Raw genomic sequence first — 20192 nt, 5'->3', positions numbered from 1 at the left:
TCCTCTTACCAAGAGAGGCTTAAGTTCTGCAAATTGCAGTGGCTGGAGACTAGGCACCTGCGCAGTGATCTGATTGAGGTATATAAGGCCTTGAATGGATTGAGCACGCTGAATTCTGATGGGATCCTTCCACTTGTTCAGATTACGAACCTAAGGGGGCATAAATTCAAATTAAGAAAAGACAGATGTAGAATAGATGTGCGGAAATTTGCCTTTAGCCAGCGGGTGGTTAATTGCTGGAACAAACTTCCATCTGTCGTTGTGGAAGTTGATAGCTTGAATAAATTTAAGGAGGAACTGGACAGGCATTTGGAGGGAATGGTGTGATTTTTTTTTTTTTTGGCTGATGCTGCATAAGCTCATACATTTGCTTTCTTGCATCACATGCCACTACTACTACTACTACTACTATATCGTAATTGGTTTGTTTCCAATTCTTCAGTTTCATTTTCTGCCTACACCAAAGCTCACTACAACTGTTGTAAAGCAGTCATTAATCAGTCCAAATTAGATATTGAACAGGCTAAGAGTAGAAAACTTGCTTCTTGCCCTAATGGTAGCCGAGCATTCTGGTCTCCTGCCAAAGTACTGGCCGCAACTTTTGCCCATCTCTGCTCCCACCTCTGTAAAAACCGGATTGTTCTGTTGTCACTTCAGCCAAGAAAAAGCTAACCTCCTAGCATCCCATTTTTCTTCCAACTCATGTATTAATGATCTTCGTTCCATTCCAACACGCTCCATTCAATGCCTCCGGTGGTCTTCCGTCAAAAGGATGTCAGAAAGATTTTGACGAATCTTGATGCTAAGAAAGCTCCAGGTCCCGGTATTTCTCCACTTGTTCTCAAAACCTGTGCTCCTGAACTCACTCCTATTCTCTGCCGCTTTTTTCACTTTCTAATTCCAAAGGTGTTTTTCCTTCTGCTTGGAAATTTGCTCATATCCAGCCAGTTCCTAAAAAGGGTGACAAATCCTTCCCATCCAATTATCATCCCATTGCAATTACTTCTACTCTTTCTAAAGTAATAGAGAAATCAATTAACTGTCAACTCTTAAACTCCCTAGAAATCTTCCATCTGATCAACGATCGCCAGTATGGATTCCGTCAGTGTCGATCCACTAGTGATATTCTGGCTTATGTTACCCATTTATGGACAAATTCAATGGAAAAGTTTGGTGAAACACAAGCAGTTGCTCTTGACATCTCAAAGGCTTCAATCATGTTTGGCATAAAGGTCTTCTAAACAAGCTTCCATCTTATGGTTTGCCAACTGTTTTTTGTAATTGGTTATCGAGTTTTCTCTCTGATCGATCACTGAGGGTGATGGTAGGTGGCTCTCTGTCTTCTAACTTCTCCTCTAATGCTGGTGTCCCGCAAAGTTCAGTTCTTTCCCCTACTCTTTTTCTCTTGTATATTAATGACCTTCTTCCATAGACTGGAAATTCTATCCATAGTTTTGCCGATGATAGCACATTGCACTCCACTTTCCATTTTGAAAAACCCTGCCCTGCTCAATCAGCTTCAACTTTTCAAATATCAGCCACCAATTCCTTAAATGCTGATCTCCAGTGGGGCAAAGACAACTTAGTTGATTTCAATCCTTCTAAAACTCAGTCTTGTCTTATATCTCACAAAAAAGGATTCTTCTGCTCCTATGCTTATCTTTGGTGACACTCCGATTTCAAGGCAAGATGATATCTCTTTTGGGGATTACCCTGACTTCTAATCTCTTTTGGCACAAGCTCATTACAAATATTGCTTCCTCTGCATCTATAAAACTTGGTTTTCTCTTTCGCTCTCAGCATTACTTTTCTTCCAAACAGCTGTTTACTCTGTACAAATTGAAAATCCACCCTACCATGGAATATTGTTCCCACATCTGGGGTGGTGCCCACAAAACCTCTCTGAGGCTTCTAGATACCATTCAGAAGAGGGCAGTTAGGTTAATTAATGACTCCTCTCTGTCTCTCCACTCGCTGTCTCATAGATGTCCTGTTTCTGCTGCATGCCTTTTCTACAGATACTTCCATGGGCACTGTTCTTCTGAATTGGCTTCTATAATTCCTGCCCTCTCTTTTAAAACAGTCCGAACACGTGCCACCACCAGCCAACATCCATTTACTGTCCAACTTGAAACTCACAAAACGAAGTTTTCATCTTCCTTGTTTATTCATTTAACTGCCGTTTTCTGGAACAACTTTCCTTCATACGTATTTCCTGAAAATTACAGTCTACAGAAGTTCAAGTCTAATGTCAACAAAAAATCTTCAGTATTCTCAACCTCCAACCCAAGCACGGTACTAAGTACTATAGGTTCTAATACCTCTTGTGTTTGGGGTTTTCATAAAAAAAAAAAAAAAACTTCAGGATACTAATGAGCATGTATACCCTTCCAATACCATATTTATAGAAACGGCTGATGCAATACCTTGCAATTACAGTCTGATGCAATAGAAGTATTATCTGATGCAATACCTTTGCTTTGCAACAAAAAAATGACTGTAATCAAACAATATCTTATATATTTCACTACAAATGTTCCTTTTTTTTAAGGTGATGCAGTTTTTTTGTCTGGGGGGAAAAAATTGTCACTAATTTCATCAAATGTATACAATACCATCTTACTGTTTATAAAACGAGAAGACATTTTTGTCACATTCTGATGTGTAGAATTGTGCTTTCACTTTGAGGTTTCCACAATGCAAACCATTACTAGTATTGGCTATACTAGGAAAACACTCAGTTTCATTAGTGTCTAATTTATTCCATATGACATTCATATAGAAGATAATTTCTAGGAATTGAGAAAATTCCTTGCCTTGTGTTAATTGGAGCTGATATTCTTCCCCACTCCCATAATGACTTTTTGTTATTTTTATTTTTTAAAAGTTGCATTTGTAGAGCTAGCCCTGTTTTCTTGCATTTCCTGAAATCTCACATTCAATAGGTTTATGCCATCTCATCTGTTCTGACATGCTTCAGGTGAGTACTAACAGGAGTGCTGCAGGGTTTCATTCTCATCTCTCCCACAAAAAGGACTCAATAAACATAATAAAGTAATTTTCTCGAGGTGAAAGTAGCAGCTCTGATCCACAATGTCATTCCCTATGTTCTAAACAGTTATAAACTAGCACATGGGCCACAGTAAACATTTTAAAATACCCAAATACTGGATTTGACATGTAAAAAAACTATACTGAATTTCTGATAGCAGAAGTTGTAATTTTTTTTTTTTTTTTTTTTTTTCAATTTCATTTTATTATATTTTTTAATTAATTTTTTCATATCTATGTAATCTTTAAAGATTAAAAAGGCATATGAAAATCACCCTTTCATATTGTTACTTGTCTTCATTATTTAGATATTTTTAAAATTTACAGATTTTAGAACAACCCTGTATCAACATTTCTTTCTTTCTATTTTTTGAATAAAATTCCAGTATCCTCCAAAATATAGCTAATAATAACCATCATTTGAAATGCTGTATTTGATTAAATTAAAGAGTCAGTGTGAATCACTGACAAATACAACATCCTGCACTATGAATTCTAATGACTATGTATTTAAAAAATACCTTTAAATTATTTGAAAACTATAGATATTGTAAAACAAGGAATAAAAATTAAACCAACTGTCATGCTAAAACGTAAATGGTGATGTCAACATCATCTCTAGACAATGAATTGACTATCTTCCACAATAGTTTTATTCATAAGAACATTTTTTTCCTCACAAAAAATGTCAGGCAAGGATTAAAGCATCTCCCTACTTATAATTCTATAACCTGCCTGAAAATCAATTATTGAACTATAAATACCTTAAAGTATTTCCAAAAAAACACAGTACATACCTGTGCATCATAAACAACTTGTACATCATCTACAGGGCCATACTTGCCAAATACTTCTCTTAAGTCTCTTTCCTGTGTATACAAGCTCAAGCCAAAGACACCCAAACATCGACTTGATGGTGGATTATCCTATTAAAAAAATAATAAAATAATTGAAATGTACTGACCAAACAAAACTGGTTAAGAAAGCATTTTTCCTAACAAAATTAGAACAGTTAAGAAACATACAAAACAGCCTTTAACATAACTGATTATAATTTAAATATTATGAACTTATTGATTCAATTTTCAATATACAGTGAAACCCCCCCCCCTCAGGGGACACCTCTTGTTGCAGACACCCAGGTGGTCAGATAACCTCTCCAAAATGGACACACTAAAATGGATATGGACACTTCTCATTTTTGTTAGTCAGTGGCCATTTTCAATGAATTTCAAAGTCATTACAGTAATACCAATTAGATTTGTGATGTACAGGGGTTACTCATTACTCATGTAGCGTATCACAAAATACGTTCGTATGCTCACTAAAAAATTATCCGCACTGTTTGTCCCAGTGACATGGATGGAACATTTCGTTCCTCCATGTTGATATGTCAAGCTGAATTTTTTACAAGCTGGCTGCCCAGGCCTGAACTCTTAGTATGCTCACTACGGCTGTAAACAATGTTTACAAACTTATCTGATGCAGTTCCACATCACTCAGCTGGCCTTGCCGGCCAAACCGAGAAATGCTGTTTGCAGAATTGTTGCAAGACTGTACACAGGATTCAGTTTGTGATATGTATATTAAAAAAAAAAAATAGTGTAGGAATAGAGCTATTAAAAAAAAAAAAAAAAAAATCCCTCTACCAACAGACTGCATAGATAATTTTTACCAGTAGCCCATGAGAATTTTGCGCTATCACAAATACAAGGGTATCCATCAACCGCTTTACAAAACTAAAACATCTGAAACACACCTGAAACCACTTCCAGGTGATAGATGTCTCCAAGTTTTCATTCACCAACTGGAAAATATTTATGTGCTGCAGTAGATGGCAGCATCAACGCAAAACTGCAATTGTGACAGAATTTACCAATCACAAGAAGGCAGAGTGTGTACTTTGGTTCAATGAGCTGCAGCCTGCTACTGCTTTTATGCATCAATTTTGAATATGATTTAAAAAGAAGCTGCTGAGTAGATTCACAGTTCTGCAATAGTACGGAAAATTCATTAAGGATGACTGTGAAGATGGCTCAAGGAAGTTTACACAAAGCTCACATGAATCCACACAACATGCCAGTCATGAGATTAACATGTCAGGGTCAACAGTGAGTAACAAGCCACATTGCTGTCTGAGGACAAATCTGATCAAGCTACAGCTTGTACAGAAGCTGTTGACTGATATTATCTCTGAGTAGGAATCATTTCTTATTTTTATTTGTAGTGGGAAATCGGTAGCATAAATTTACGCTGCCCCCTACTTCAAGCACACATTTTATGATTGGTGAATAAAAATTTGAACGTCATTCATAAATCTTTTCAAATTTGTATCGCATACCCTATTATTCATGCAATAACATTTTAATTTTGTAAAGAATGTATGCTGACATACTATACATTCAATATTACTGTATATTCAATGAAAATGCTAAATGATGTTTGACATTACTTTCATAACTGCTTTAGTGACAGCAGTGTCCTGCTTTCTGACTGAGGGACAGTGACAATTCTCCTATGCCAGTGGTGTCCAACCTTTTCCCGTACAGGGGCCATATTCAAAATCAGATTTGTTTCACGGGCCACACTGAGTGATTCGAGTAAAAACCAGTGTGTTACATTTTCCTTATCTTGTCACATGTAAAAAGAAGTTTGTTTTCAAGTTACCATTTTTTATTTTCAGGCTATATATAAAAAATGCAAATTCCCAACACTTATATACAACAAATCTGTCAGTGATTTCTTTTTTTAGATTTTATTAAAATTATAAAAATATTACTTTTGGTTTTTAAAGAAAATACCTTACGTTTGCTTTTAAATGCTCATTTCAGAAAATTGATGACCTGAAAAGGATCACTGCTTTTCAATATTAAGGTGAATAAATAAATAAATATAATGATACACCTAAAATTGAAAATATTTGAAAATGTTATTAAGTACAACGCACAATTACTGAACAAAACATTTAATGAGAAAATTTTTTTGATAATTAACAAAATTTTAAATGCTGTTTTAGTTCACTTTCCGTGCGGACCGTATAAAAATAATTTGTGGGCCATATATATCCGGCACTCAGGCCGTAGGTTGGACACCACTGTCCCATGCCATTACTTATTACTTTCACTTGGCAGTGAGAAATGTTGGTCATTTAAGTAGCTACATAAGAAGTTTGTTCGTATATTCAAATTATCTACCTTTTTGAATACTGGTCAAAATTTTTCTAGGCATTACACAAATTGCATTTTAATAATTTTTTTAAGAAATTAAATTTTTTGCTTTTTCATCAGCAGGGTTGTATGCAAGAATTTAAAAATGGATGAGTTTGAACCATTAAAGGAGGGGGAGTAACCTATTAACTAAAATATTCTAAGCAAACAAAAATGATGAATATAGGCTCCATAACAAAAATGATCTAAAAAAGCCATTTATATTCAATTTTACTAAAAGTTATTATTTGTAAAAAAAAAAAAAAAAATAATTGACACACATATGAATCAACAGAAACAAAAACTGAGTAAGCAATTAGTTAGTGAATTTTTTCATTTCTTCAAATTACTGAAACCGGCTACACCAGCCTCTCCAAACTGAACACCTTATAGTGGACACTTTCTTCCGACTGTTGGAACAATAAGTGGTTGTAGAGTCATATTCACTTTAAGAAAGGAAAAAGTCTGAGAGATTTGAATTATCATCTATGATATGGCCAACTCACAAAGGTTCCTGTAGTTTTGAAAGAACACTGAATGAAAAGAGTCAGGTGTTGTTGTACATAGCACATTCAACAAGTGGGAGTGCCTACACCGTCGAGGTTCATCCCCTTTAAGAAGAAAACAGATGAGCACGACCTATTCAGGTTCTACATAGGATTACTTCCTCCTATTTATTTGAATGGAAGTTGGAGGCCTATGATCATAGTACAGATTTAAGTGTTTGTTTGTGTTTATCGGTGGGTGGGCAGGTACCATGGTATTGCAAACATGACAACCCAGTTGTGAAGATAATCACACAATATGAGAGATGCCAAAAGGTTTATATGATAATATTTAAAATAACTAAATGCAACAAATGCATAATACATTAAGAGTAAGAGTTTAATATCTATATAATTTCAGTGTAGATACACCATAGATAACTCTTAAGAAACTACGATGGTTGCATAGGAGGCATCACTGCTCTTAACGTATTATCCGTTGTTGCATTTAGTTATTTTAAAAATTCATTTCCTTGTATTCTAGTGCAGAATGAGCTTTAATAAGGGATTTTTAGGTGTGGAAGTGTTTTTCAAAGCTATGAGAGCAATTCGTTGTTTGGTTTTTTTTTTTTTAGGAGCATTAGCAACTAAGGCTATATTGCTCCATGAATATGCGGTGGTCATTCCTGACCTTTCCGCATCCTCCATATTTGGTGGTGACGGGCTCGAACCCCGGTCTAATCAAGAAGCGTGTGCTACGCACTGCTGCTCCTTCCCACCTGGCTACGGAAGCGCCTAGAGCAATTCGTGAGTGAGTCAGTATATATTATGATTTTTAGATGAAAAAATGGAGAATATTTTTAGAGCAAGTTTAATGGCATGTAATTCAGCAGTATAACTGTTACATTCAGTGGAATGTGATACAGATGCAGTTGTCTTAGGGAGGAAAGCAGCTGCATCCACTTCATTACCAGACTGAATATCAGCATGTCTTAATAAAATGGGAATAATTCAACCATCCTTTTATCCATTGTAGCAACTTGCCTTTAATGCCACACTACTCCAATTTGTACAGTAGGCTTCCATGTGCAACAGTATCAAAATCTTTCCTGAAATCCAAGTATATGATATTGAAATTATTTTTTGCATCCAGTTCCTTTGTAACGTCATAGTATCCAATCAAATTGGTAAGACAAGACTTCCCTTCAATAAACCCATGCTGTGTCTGAATTATTACTGCTGTCTTGTCTATATGATTCTGATTCGGCAATGCTTCTTTAACCAGTGACTCCATTATTTTCCCAGGAACAGAAATCAAACTAACAGCTCTGTAATTACTCATGTCACCCTTTGATCCCTCTTTGTGAATTAGAGGGAGATACATTTGCATATCCCCAGTCCGTGGGGCCTTCCTGAGTCCAAGGAAGCTCTCATAATTATGTCTAAGTGTTTACTTCCTTTGCCACCACTGGATAGCTCCCATCCACCCCCAGGTGCCTTTCTTATGTATAACTTCAATTTCTCCACCACTTTGCTCTCAGTTATTACAAAATCATTTAACTCCCTGTTAGAGTTTGATAAATGTCTAGCCCTCTCCTCCTTGAATAACTCCTCATGTGTGAATGTAGATGCAAAATATTCATTTAGTTAGGCAGCTATCTGAGAATGATCACCTACATTCAAACCACTGATATCACTTGGACCAATCTGATTCTTCCTTTTAGAGTTTACATAAGTAAAGGTCTTTGCTATTTTTCTCTGCATCCTTTACCAAAGATTTTTCATAATCCGTCTTTGCTTGCCTAACCTCCTTTGTGACTTGATTACAGACTAGCTTATATCTACCATAGGCTTCTGTGTCGCCTTATAATTTATATGCATCCCATTCATTTTTCTTCTCTGCCACAAGTCACTTTAGTTCATCAGACATCAATTTGGGCCTAAACCTAGAACAGTATTTCAGACTTGGGACAAAAAGCCTAGTAGCTTCCAAGGTACTTCATTGTATGCTTCCTATTTAGAATTCACCGTTGGTAACATCATCAGTTGATCCCACTGTATCGAATTTAAAAACTGTCTGAGACCACTGTATCATCTTTACAAAAACAAAAACCCCCCCCTTTACCCCTGATGGTAGTTACTTCAAGTAAATCCCACATCAGTACACTGTGATCACTGTCACCTAGTGGTTCCTTCAACTACAAATTCTTAATGCATGAATAATCACTGCTGATAATGAGATCAAGAGTGTTACTCCCTCTTGTTGCCTCTCTAACAAGCTTCCGTAGAAAGCAATCATCCAATAACCACAAATGCCTTGCTAGTGTGCGAGTAACCAACCCACAAGTTCCACTCTATATCTGGGAAGTTAAAATTCCCCGTTATAAGACACACTAATTTACTGGCCCATTATTTCTCTGTATAATTGTTCACTGTACTCATCAGAGTCAATAGGCCTACAAACTCCTACCCTCATTTTTGCTTTCCCAGTGCTTATGTCACACCAAACTGGCTTAACACTGCACTGTCCATTTATGTCAACTGGACATTCAGAAGGTATCAAGTAATATGTGTTTATTTTCTTAAAAAATATGCTGATAGAATCACAATGAGGTTCATTATAGAATATTACTTATTTTCGATATGATTAGTATATATAACTGTATGCACATTTCAAATTATTCGTTCTATGTACAGCAAATTGATGATTATATTATTACTGTATAATATTAATATACATATATATATGGGGGTCTGCAAACTTGTTTTGATTTTTGGTGGGGGGGTCTGTAAATCTCAGTAGTTTGGAAACCACTGGAGTAGACCTTTAAATTTATTCAAACTGTCAGCCTCAACTACCTGAGAGGACAACTTTTTCTGGCTATCCACAACTTTAACCATCCTCCTCCTGTAATAATTTCTTAAATTCATGGCTTCTGTGATTTTTGCCATCCCTGGGCAATCCATCCAGTTCACAGATGCCACATAGTGCCTTAAACTGTGAAAGTGACGATTGCATGATCACTCTCTGACAATAGTTCCTGTACTTTAAGCCCTGTGATGCCATCTGAATCGTTAGCAATGATGTCAAGAATATTCTCATCCCTAGTACTTTCTCTAACATGCTGGTACAAATAATAATCATCTATTTTATTTAAAAAAGTTTTTCCCCATCGTGAGTTTTCCTCCACTTATTCCAATCAATCTAGGGCAGATTAAAGTCACCCATATCAAGACATTCAAGTTTGCATGCCCATTCCATCTACATGTAATTCGTCATATTCTTCACAATATTCTGGTCTGTAGATTACTCCCACTCTCATTGTTCCGTTGCTTATGACTAACTCACACCACACACATTCTATGCTGGCAGACGTAACTCATCAAAAGCTCTTTCTGCACTCAGGCTGTTTTTGATAAGAAGTATGACCCTCCACCCCTTCTATCTTCCTTAAGTACATTATACATACCATAGTGGAACTCGTCATCACCAATTTCCGGGTGGCATCATGTTTCTGTTAGCCCTGTTATATCAGCATTACTTGTCCTAACCAGGATTTCAAATTTTCATTTTATTGACCACTCCTGACATTACTGTGGCTGCACTCGAGAACCAGTGGCTCTCAAGTGCAGCCGCGGTGGCCAAATGCGGCCAACAAGACATTTCCGTGTGGCCACCAGACAATTTTCATAAATATCAATTTTTTTTATTTATTAAATATCAACATAAAAAAAATAATTTATATATAATAAAATATTATATGGACATTTACAATAGTTAAAATTTTACATGATATTGTTCTACAAAACTCAAAAATATATACGTTTCTCAGCTGACTTCAGGATAGAATCTTAAATTGAAAGAAATATGTGAAAGTATGTCCAAGATTCTGAGCAATAAAGTACCATAATTTTGGAATGTCTGTGGTGACCTTAAGGTATTTAGATTAGCCAATGGTCTACAGGAGAGTTTCACAAAATACTATTGTTTTCTGTTTGCAGTACAGTCATGCAACAGAAAAATATTATATTGTGCAGCAGTGGAAAAAGAGAAAGGCATTTTTACCAGGGAGAAGTAATTAAAATATGTTCCACTTGTTGAACTAAAAAAAGCTCTTCTTCCCTCGTTTTCATGCAAATTTTGGATTAATGAAGAATTTTGTTGAGGCTCTAGATAAAGAAGGAAGTGGATTCCCAGAATCCACTTCCTTCTTTATCTTAGAGCTTATTTTTAGCGTTAAGTTATTTGTATTCTGGACCCTTTTTGTTACATTTGAGCTAAAATTTTTTAATTTAAGATTAAAATTGCACCAAGTGTTACTATATAGATTTTCAGATTTTTAACTTAAAATTTTGCTTAATCAACTGCTTTTTTACTCAACTAGAAAATTGTTCTGCATCCTTTTGTTGTCATCATGTACTTCTGAAATGAACATAAACCAATTTTATTTGAAAGAAAAAGCTAAACTACAACAGCTAAAAAAAATCCAAAAAACAAATTGCCTAAAAACAAAAATAATTAAGATAGACCCTAGTGCATTTTAATTCAAAGGCTCCATATACAATAGTAGTATTAGGTGGCAACAAATGATGCAAGAAGGCAAGCTTATATGGCATCAACAAAAAAAAAAAAAAAAAAATATCCCATTCACCTATCCATCCCCACTAATAGTTTGTCTAGTTCTTCCTTGAACTTATTCAAACTATCCACCTCCACAACAACAGATGGAAGCTTTTTTCAGGAATCAATCAACAACCTGTTGGCTGAAGGCAAACTTCATACATCTATTCTGCAACCACCCTTCCTCAATTTGAATTTATGTCCCCTTATGTGAGTCTCAGAAAGAAGAGGAATCTCATCAGCATTAAGTTTGCTTAAGCCTTTCAAAGCTTCAAATATACACTGATGAGCCAAAACAGTATGAGCAGAGAGTCGTTATGCAAATTGAAGCAACTGCAAGTGAACTACGGCGTGTGCGCAGGTTGGGACACAGTATAAAAACTGCCTGATACTGAGCTCCGTTAATCAATGTTACTCGTTCTTCTGATGGGAAATGCAGCAGACTTAAGAAAGTTTGACAAAGACCAAAGTGTAATGGCCAGACAACTGAGTCAGAGCATGGCGAAATGGCATGGCTGGTGGGGTACTCACAGTCAGCCATGGTTAGTACCTACCAAAAGTGGTCCGAGGAGGGGGAACCCACGAACTGCCAGCGAGGTGTTGGATGACCACGGCTCATCGATGCCTGAGGTGAGCAAAGATTCTCCCGGATGGCACGTGGCAACAGAAAAGCAACTGTAGCACAACTCGCCGGTAACTGGAATGCTGGTGATGGGAGTAATGTGTCACAATACAGAGTACATCGGGCCCTGCTGAAAATGGTGCTGCGTAGCCGCAGGCCACTCTGAGTGCTCATGTTAACCACGGTTCACTGGCGACAGCGCCTACAATGGGCACATGAGCATCGAAACTGGACCTTGAGTGATTGGAAGAAGGTTGCCCGGTCCGATGAATCACGTTTCCTATTGCACCACGTGGATGGCAGGGTACGTGTGCGTTGTTTACCTGGGGGAGTGATGGCACCTGGATGCACTGTGGGACAAAAACAAGCTGGTGGCAGTGGTGTCATGCTTTGGGTGATGTTCTGCTGGGATACCCTGGGTCCAGTCAACCATGTGCCGGGCAGTCTGACTACCACCTACCTAAACATCATTGCTGACTAGGTACACCTTTCACGGCAATGGTCTTCCCTCTGGCAGTGCCATCTTTCAGCAGAATAATGTGCCATGCCACACTGCCTGGATTGTTCGAGACTGATTCATGGAACATGAGGAAGACTTTCAGGTATTGCCCTGGCTTCCAAATTCCCCAGATGAGTATCTGTGGTTTGTGTTGGAACAGCAACTCCGATCTGTGGCGTCTCAACTACGGACCTTACAGGGGTTAAAGGATCTGCTAGTTACGTGTTGGCTCCACATACCACAAGACATTTAGAAATCTTGTAGTGTCCATGCCTCGCTGGGTACTGTTTTCGCTGCATGTGGAGGACCAACATCATATTAGATAGGTGGTCACAATGTTTTGGCTCATCGGTGTATAATATATAACAGAAAATTATACCTCCCCCACACAGTGAGAGGATTAATTTATCCGTCATTTTGAAACAAGATGATCACCATTTCGTTTAGGTGTTACTGTTTGTAACTCATTTACAGTTACAAATACAAAAATACTTCTATTTTGATATTCAACACCTTGAAACAATACACCTTGGAATACAGGTATTTGAACATCCCAAAGTGGGAGGGGGGGGGGGGAGAGATACGTGTATGATGTTCGTTTGCAACCAACTGCAAACAGAAATGTTATTAGAATGAAGTTACATACAACCATGTGACAATCTCATAAGTCAACCAGTTTGGAAAGGAGATTTAAAAGGCAGTTTTTGGGAAACATTTTCTAGGAGGGGAGGGGGAAAAATGCTGACTTAAGTTGCTGATGAGTTTTTTTTTTTTTTTTTTTTTTTTTTTTTGATATGTCAGACTTTGCATTTGTACCTTAACTTTCGAACAGCATTCCAATGATTCTTTTAAAAATACTAGAGTTCTATGATAGTTTTAGTCTCGTAATAATACTCTTCCAAAAAGTTTTATTGAATTCTATAAGATACATATTTTTATTTATATTTTAAATGTATGGGTGGTAACTTAACTCATCACATGTGGCTTAAGTTATCTGAATGACAACATATGTATGTATCACTGTTTGGGCACCCTTAAGGTTAAGTCAGCTAAGGGAGCTTTTCCATGTGTATTGTTACCTCACCCAGTCTTGCTAGTGAGATCCAAAGATATAACCGAATATAATTGCTATATATAGGATAAACAGCTCAGCTGCCATGTCTTAATCTTATAGACTGGACAGAAAATGGGTTCAAGGTGAAAAAACATGAAGGCTAGGTGAAGGAAGGTGGTGAAAGGGGAAAAAAAAAAAAAAAAAAGTGAAAAATAGTGAGATGAAGAAAACAGTCATTAAATTTATTTAAACAAATACACAATCTTGTCAGGAATAAAAGTTTAATGCTTATACAAGCCTATACTGCATTCTTAATACATGGACAATTAATGCTTGCAAGGAATATTTACTTTTGCATTTCCTAAGAAGTTTACATAATTCTATACAGAATAAACCTTATTTACCTAATAAACCTAATATTGCCAATTGTATTAATATTAATGTTGATTAATATTGTGTAAATATAACCCTAGGGAAACTGTGTTGTACATTCCCAAAGTGGTGGGGGGTTTTCAAATGTCAATTAAATCCACAGCTCTCATTGCATCCTTCTAATAATAACTGACTACTACTATTATTCAAATTGTGAATCACTCAAACTTTCAAAGTGAATTATTCTTTTTCTCCAACACTTAAAATTTAAAATATTACATTCAGAAACTATCGCCTGACTAATGTGAAGCAATGTTCAAAGAAAAATTTCTGAAGGCGAGTGAAAAGCAAAAATTGCTGTGCCCGAATTAAAAAAAATGAATTAATAAATAAAAAAATAAAAAAACAACAGCAATGTGCATGTAATTTCCAATAACTAAAACACAGAACTTTAAAGTAGTTTCTAGATTATTATTTATTATTTCCCCCCAGATTTGAGATTTTACTATAGCAAACAGCTGCATTACAGATGTAGCAACAAATAAAAATCACCAAAATATAGTAAATGCATCTCACATTTTCCAATATCAGGAGGTATGAAAAATGTGAGATGGGAATAGTCAAGGGAAAAAAAAATTAATAAAAACAGAGTTTACTAAAAGCTCAGAGACCATCTAACCAGTCTATCCAATTCCCAACAAGCCTAGATGGTGAGAAACTGACTGAGGTCCAATATCCACTCCTCGCCATTTGTAGCCAAGTCAATATGAAGCCAGCTGCATGGTTTCTGAACAAATGAGGATGAGCTGACAATAAGAGCTGACATAACTTAGAGTTAAAACCTCTCATTATGATATGACAGAGCAACCGGGATAGCTAAGGAGAGCAGATATGTACTACCACAGAGACCTGTACACCCATCGAATAACAACAAATGTGAATGATGATTACTTTAATGCTATCATCAACATCTTCAGATCAATAGGTATAATTCTGAAAAATACAAAGGTGGACTTTGTTTTAGACAGAATCCTATTGCTAATGAAACCATAACAGAACAGCCGAATAACATTACAGAGGCTATGGTGTGTCATCACAGAGGCTATCTTGTATTATAAACTTGAGCCCCATGTGATGCTAACCATTAAAAGAGTTAAATATATGCTAATAAACTGTCAATGCAATGAACACAAAAGTTGACATTTTTAAATATAATATTTGAATATAAAAATCAATATTCAAATATAAATAATCAGTCTTACCCTGTTCCCAACATGTCGTCTCCTCGTGGACATAGGAGATCGACTACGGCTTCTATAATAGTCTTTTTGATGATAATCATAGCTATCATACCTGCTTCCACCACTGCTACTGTTATTTAAAAAATAATAAAAAAAATTATATATTGAAGATTATAGTTATTCAGGAAATCAGAATCACCATGTAGTAGATAGCAATTTATCTAATATAATAGGAAAGAAAAACAGGCACTATGAGCTAAGAACATATGGCCCTTGAATTAAAATGGTTTACACTTGCATCACTACCAATTTTCTATCCACATTATTACAGCAGAATGACTATTTTTTTTTATTGCATTTCACCAAGCAGTACAAAAAAGATAAAATTTACATACATGAAAATCATTTCAAATTTTTTTTTTAAAAAAAATACACTTATTTAATTTATTTACTTATTTAATTTAAAAAATACACTTAAAAAGCAGCATGTCATGTAGTCAATCTGCTTCAAAAAGTGCTCTAAAAATTTGTACAATTCAGAATATCTGATTTATTTGATTCTCAAACAATTATATTAAAGTGAAGAGAAAAATTAATGCAATTAACAAGGTCAACGATAAGTAAAACAGTTATAATACAAAATGGTTCAAAATTTACCACAATTCAAAATTATTCATTCTTTTATCATATGATTATATAAGCATGTAAATGTTAATAACTATAATGATAAGTAATTATAAAAAAATTATAATAATAAATGTTGAAAATGTCCACCACATTTTTTTTTATCATATTCGATAAAAAATGTGGTGGACATTTTCTGTGTCACTGGTGTTAAACCAGTGTTATATGTTAACAATTTAATTTTGTATATAGCAGGCCCTAATTATAATGCGGTTCGCTACAACGCTGTCACAGATCACTATAACGCTCTTTTACAGATTGCATTTTTGGCATATTCAACGAAATCGTTTCATTTGATGGAGTCAATAGCTTGAAAATGAATAGCAAAACAGCATTAAAACGTTTCCCATGCCGACTTGAGAAATTTTCCCATGCTCAGTGAAATTTTCTCGCACGCTAATTTAATGCAGTACAGTGACTTGTTACATAGTTCCGAGATCAACGTTTTAAAAAATTATCAAGTATATTGCTTGTAATATTTGCATTATATGCATTTATCCAAAGACTAATCATCGCTCAGTACAGTATTAGACATCGTGCGTAATGGACAGTTTACTCAAACATTGTATAATTAATGCAACCAACGCAGTTACATTTTCAAAGAGTTAATAATGGCCGATAAGAATGAAAAGGCAACGTCTGGATGCAGTACGAAGACTATAAATGTAAGAAAAAGACTGAATTTCAAAATTAAATTAGATGTTTTGAAGCAAATCGATTCCGGTCAACGACAAGCGGATGTGTGCCATAATTTAGGACTTGCAAATTTAACTGTAAGAACAATTATAAAAAAATAAAGAATTAATTTTAGCAGCGGGAAAAATAGCTAGGCCGACTATTAGGACTGAAATGGAAAGACTGGTAAATTAAATTGAATTAGTGCCAACTAATTTTATTGAAGATAATATCCAATGCGAAATTCGGTTAAGTTAAATGTTATAAAAGAGAGAGTGAGATTAGCCAATATGATGATCTGAAGAAAACTCTCCTAAAAAAAAAAAAAAAAAAGAAAAAAGTGGAACCATTTAAAACTGGTAAGGGCTGGTTGAATAGATTTAAAATCTAGGGAGAAGCTGCAAGTGCAGATCAAGGAACCAAAACTTTCAAAAAAGAACTTGTTAAAAATATTGAAGAGGGTTATTGTATGTTATACTTCTCAACATGTTTATAACATAGAGGAAGCAGGACTTTTGTGGAAACGAATTTCTAAAAGAAGTTTCATATTGAAAGAAGAAAAAAAACATGCCAGGTTTTAAAGCGGCAAAGGATCGGGTGACTTTATTGTTGGGTGGTAACGCTGCGGGGGATTTAAAATTAATACCCCTTTTAGTTTATTTAGAAGAGTACCAACCCAAAATCGACACATTTTTCATGATTAAATTCATAAATTAAATTAAATCAATTTAGATCAATTAAATTCATGATTTTAATTGGAATTTTAAGTTTAATTTTGATATGTAAGTAGTTACCACATAATTATATATTTACTGCACAACTTGACAATGATGAATTAGTGCAATAAACTGGTGTATAATGGGATATAATATATCACTTCATTGCACTACTACATCATTATCAAGTAGTGCAATAAACTGGTACATTAAATCCCAGTATGTTAGCATTAGTACTGGGGCTCAACTCTACTCAAAAGGATGATTGGCAGGAAACTATTCGTACTGGCAATATGATGCCAGAAAGCAAGCCTTATACAGCGCCAGTTAAAAAAAAAAAAAAAAAAACTTATAGCGCAGTACCATGCACTAGTTACCGTACACCTTAAGGGGCCACGAGGTGCAGACTCTTCAGAGAAAAACGGTCCGATTATAAACCCTGCTGTGAATCCATGCCATACTGTAACACAGCGTTTCCCACAATTTTTTAGTCACAGAACACTTTTCATCGCAACATATCACGGAACACTTATGAAACACAAGTTTAGCAGGAGCCAAAGAACTGTTGCTAATATTTTATTTCATATGACCCACTGTACATCAGGAGCATCTTTATTTCCAACCACGTAAAGCCGAAATTCAAATAACTGTCATTATACTTTCGTTTTGGTTATTCACTTCGGATTTTTGGGGAACAAAAGGCTACGATTGCTCATCCTCAATTTGAAGTGTGACAATATTGTGTTCGTTTTCATCGACCACAGTTGCACTACTAGGAGTACTTTGCTTCTCGTTTTAAAGTTCCTTTTTTTTTCAACCACAAATCCACAGTCATATTTTAATAATAATATTTTGAAATTTTTTTTTTTTTTCCTTGAACCCCAAACACGAGAGGTATTAGAACCTACAGTACTTAGTACAGTGCTTGGGTTGGAGGTTGAGAAGACGAGAAAAGATATTTGTTGACATTAGACTTTGAACTTCTGTAGACTATAATTTTCAGAAAATACATATGAAGGAGGGTTGTTCCAGAAAACGGCAGTTGAATGAATAAATGAGGAAGATAAAAAGTTGGTTCTGTGGGTTTGAAGTTGGACAGTAAATGGATGATGGCTGGTGGCGGCACGTGTTCGGACTGTTTTGAAAGAGAGAGCGGGAATTATAGAAGCCAATTCAGAAGAACAGTGCCCGTGGAAGTATCTGTAGAAGAGGCATGCAGCAGAAACAGTGCATCTATGAGAAAGCGAGTGAATCATTAATTAACCTAACTGCCCTCTTCTGAATGGAATCAAGAAGCCTGAGAGAGGTTTTGGGGGCACCACCCCAGATGTGGGAACAATATTCTGTGGCAGCGCGGATTTGCGATTTATACAGAGTGAGCAGCTGTTTGGAAGAAAAGTAACACTGAGAGCGAAAGAGAAAACCAAGTTTTTAGATGCAGAGGAAGCAATATTTGTAATGTGCTTGTGCCAAGAGAGATCAGAAGTCAGAGTAATCCCCAAAAGAGATATATCACTTTGCCTAGAAATCAGAGTGTCACTAAAGATAAGCATAGGAGCAGAAGAATCCTTTTTGCGAGATATAAGACAAGACTGAGTTTTAGACGGGTTGAAATCAACTAAGTTGTCTTTGCCCCACTGGAGAATTACCTGAAGATCGGCATTTAAGGAATTGGTAGCAGATTTTCGAGAAGTTGAAGCTGAATGAGCAGGACAAGGTTTCTCAAAATGGAAAGTTGAATGTAATATGCTATCATCGGCAAAACTATGGATAGGATTTCCAGTCAATGAAAGAAGGTCATTGAAATTACAAGAGGAAAAGAGTGGGGGAAAGAACTGAACCTTGTGGGACACCGGCATTAGTGGAGAAGTTAGAAGACAGAGAGACATCTACCATCACCCTCAGTGAGCGATCAGAGAGAAAACTGGATAACCAATTACTAAAAACAGTTGGCAAACCATAAGATGGAAGCTTGTTTAGAAGACCTTTATGCCAAACATGATCAAAAGCCTTTGAGATGTCAAGAGTAACTACTTGTGTTTCACCGAACCTTTCCATTGAATTAGTCCATAAATGGGTAACATAAGCCAAAATATCACCAGTGGATCGATACCAATGGAATCCATACTGGTGATCGTTGATCAGACGGAAGGTTTCTAGGTAGTTTAGGAGTTGGCAGTTAATTGATTTCTCCATTAATTTAGAAAGAGTAGAAGTAATTGCAATGGGACGATAATTGGATGGGAGGAATTTGTCACCCTTTTAAGGAACTGGCTGGATATGAGCAAATTTCCAAGCAGAAGGAAAAACACCTTTGGAATAAGAAAGTGAAAAAAGGCGGCAAAGAATAGGAGTAAGTTCAGGAGCACAGGTTTTGAGAACAAATGGAGAAATACCATCAGGACCTGGAGCTTTCTTAGCATCAAGACTCATCAAAATCCTTCTGATATCCTTTTGACGGAAGACCACAGGAGGCATTGAACGGAGCGTGTTGGGAATGGTGGGAGGTGTTTTACCAAGATCATTAATACATGAGCTGGAAGAAAAATGGGATGCTAGCAGGTCAGCTTTATCCTTGGCTGAAGTGACAACAGAACCATCTGGTTTGGACAGAGGTGGGTACAGAGATGGGCAAAAGTTGCGGCCAATAGCTTTGGCAAGAGACCAGAATGCTCGGCTACCATGAGGGCAAGAAGCAAGTTTTCTATTCTTACCTGTTCAAACTCTAGTTTGAACTGATTAATAACTGCTTTACAATTGTTGCGAGCTTTGGTGTAGGCAGAAAATGAAACTGAAGAATTAGAAACAAGCCAATTAAGATATGCAACATTCTTCTCTTGGACAGCCTTAGGACATTTATTGGAAAACCAAGGTTTAGATAAAGGACAAGATTTTAAAGTGGAGTGTGGGATAAAGGATTCCATTCCTGCAAGAATAATTTCACTGACACGACCTGAGCAAACGTT

The 20192-nt window shown here is 36.1% G+C and overlaps 1 protein-coding gene across 2 annotated transcripts in view; it reads right to left on the bottom strand.

The window, feature by feature from the left end:
• The window catches only part of LOC150091063 (transformer-2 protein homolog beta-like), a 160767-nt gene that overhangs the window by 65136 nt on the left and 75439 nt on the right, over positions 1-20192 (bottom strand). For both annotated transcript variants that reach the window (XR_016547404.1, XM_090381536.1), the window contains exons 5-6: positions 15173-15281; positions 3849-3977 (exon numbers count right to left, since the gene is read on the bottom strand). Coding sequence is in view for 1 of the 2 variants with exons in the window: in XM_090381536.1 (XP_090237662.1) it covers positions 3849-3977; positions 15173-15281 (238 nt within the window). In the remaining variant the exon portion in view is untranslated. The remainder of the gene's footprint in view (positions 1-3848; positions 3978-15172; positions 15282-20192) is intronic.

Source organism: Mastigoproctus giganteus, chromosome 1 (assembly GCF_048544385.1).
Source record: "Mastigoproctus giganteus isolate SK-2022 chromosome 1, ASM4854438v1, whole genome shotgun sequence".
NCBI lineage: Eukaryota > Metazoa > Arthropoda > Arachnida > Uropygi > Thelyphonidae > Mastigoproctus > Mastigoproctus giganteus.
Note: the sequence above shows the minus strand (reverse complement) of the source record. Positions and strands in the feature narration are given on the sequence as shown.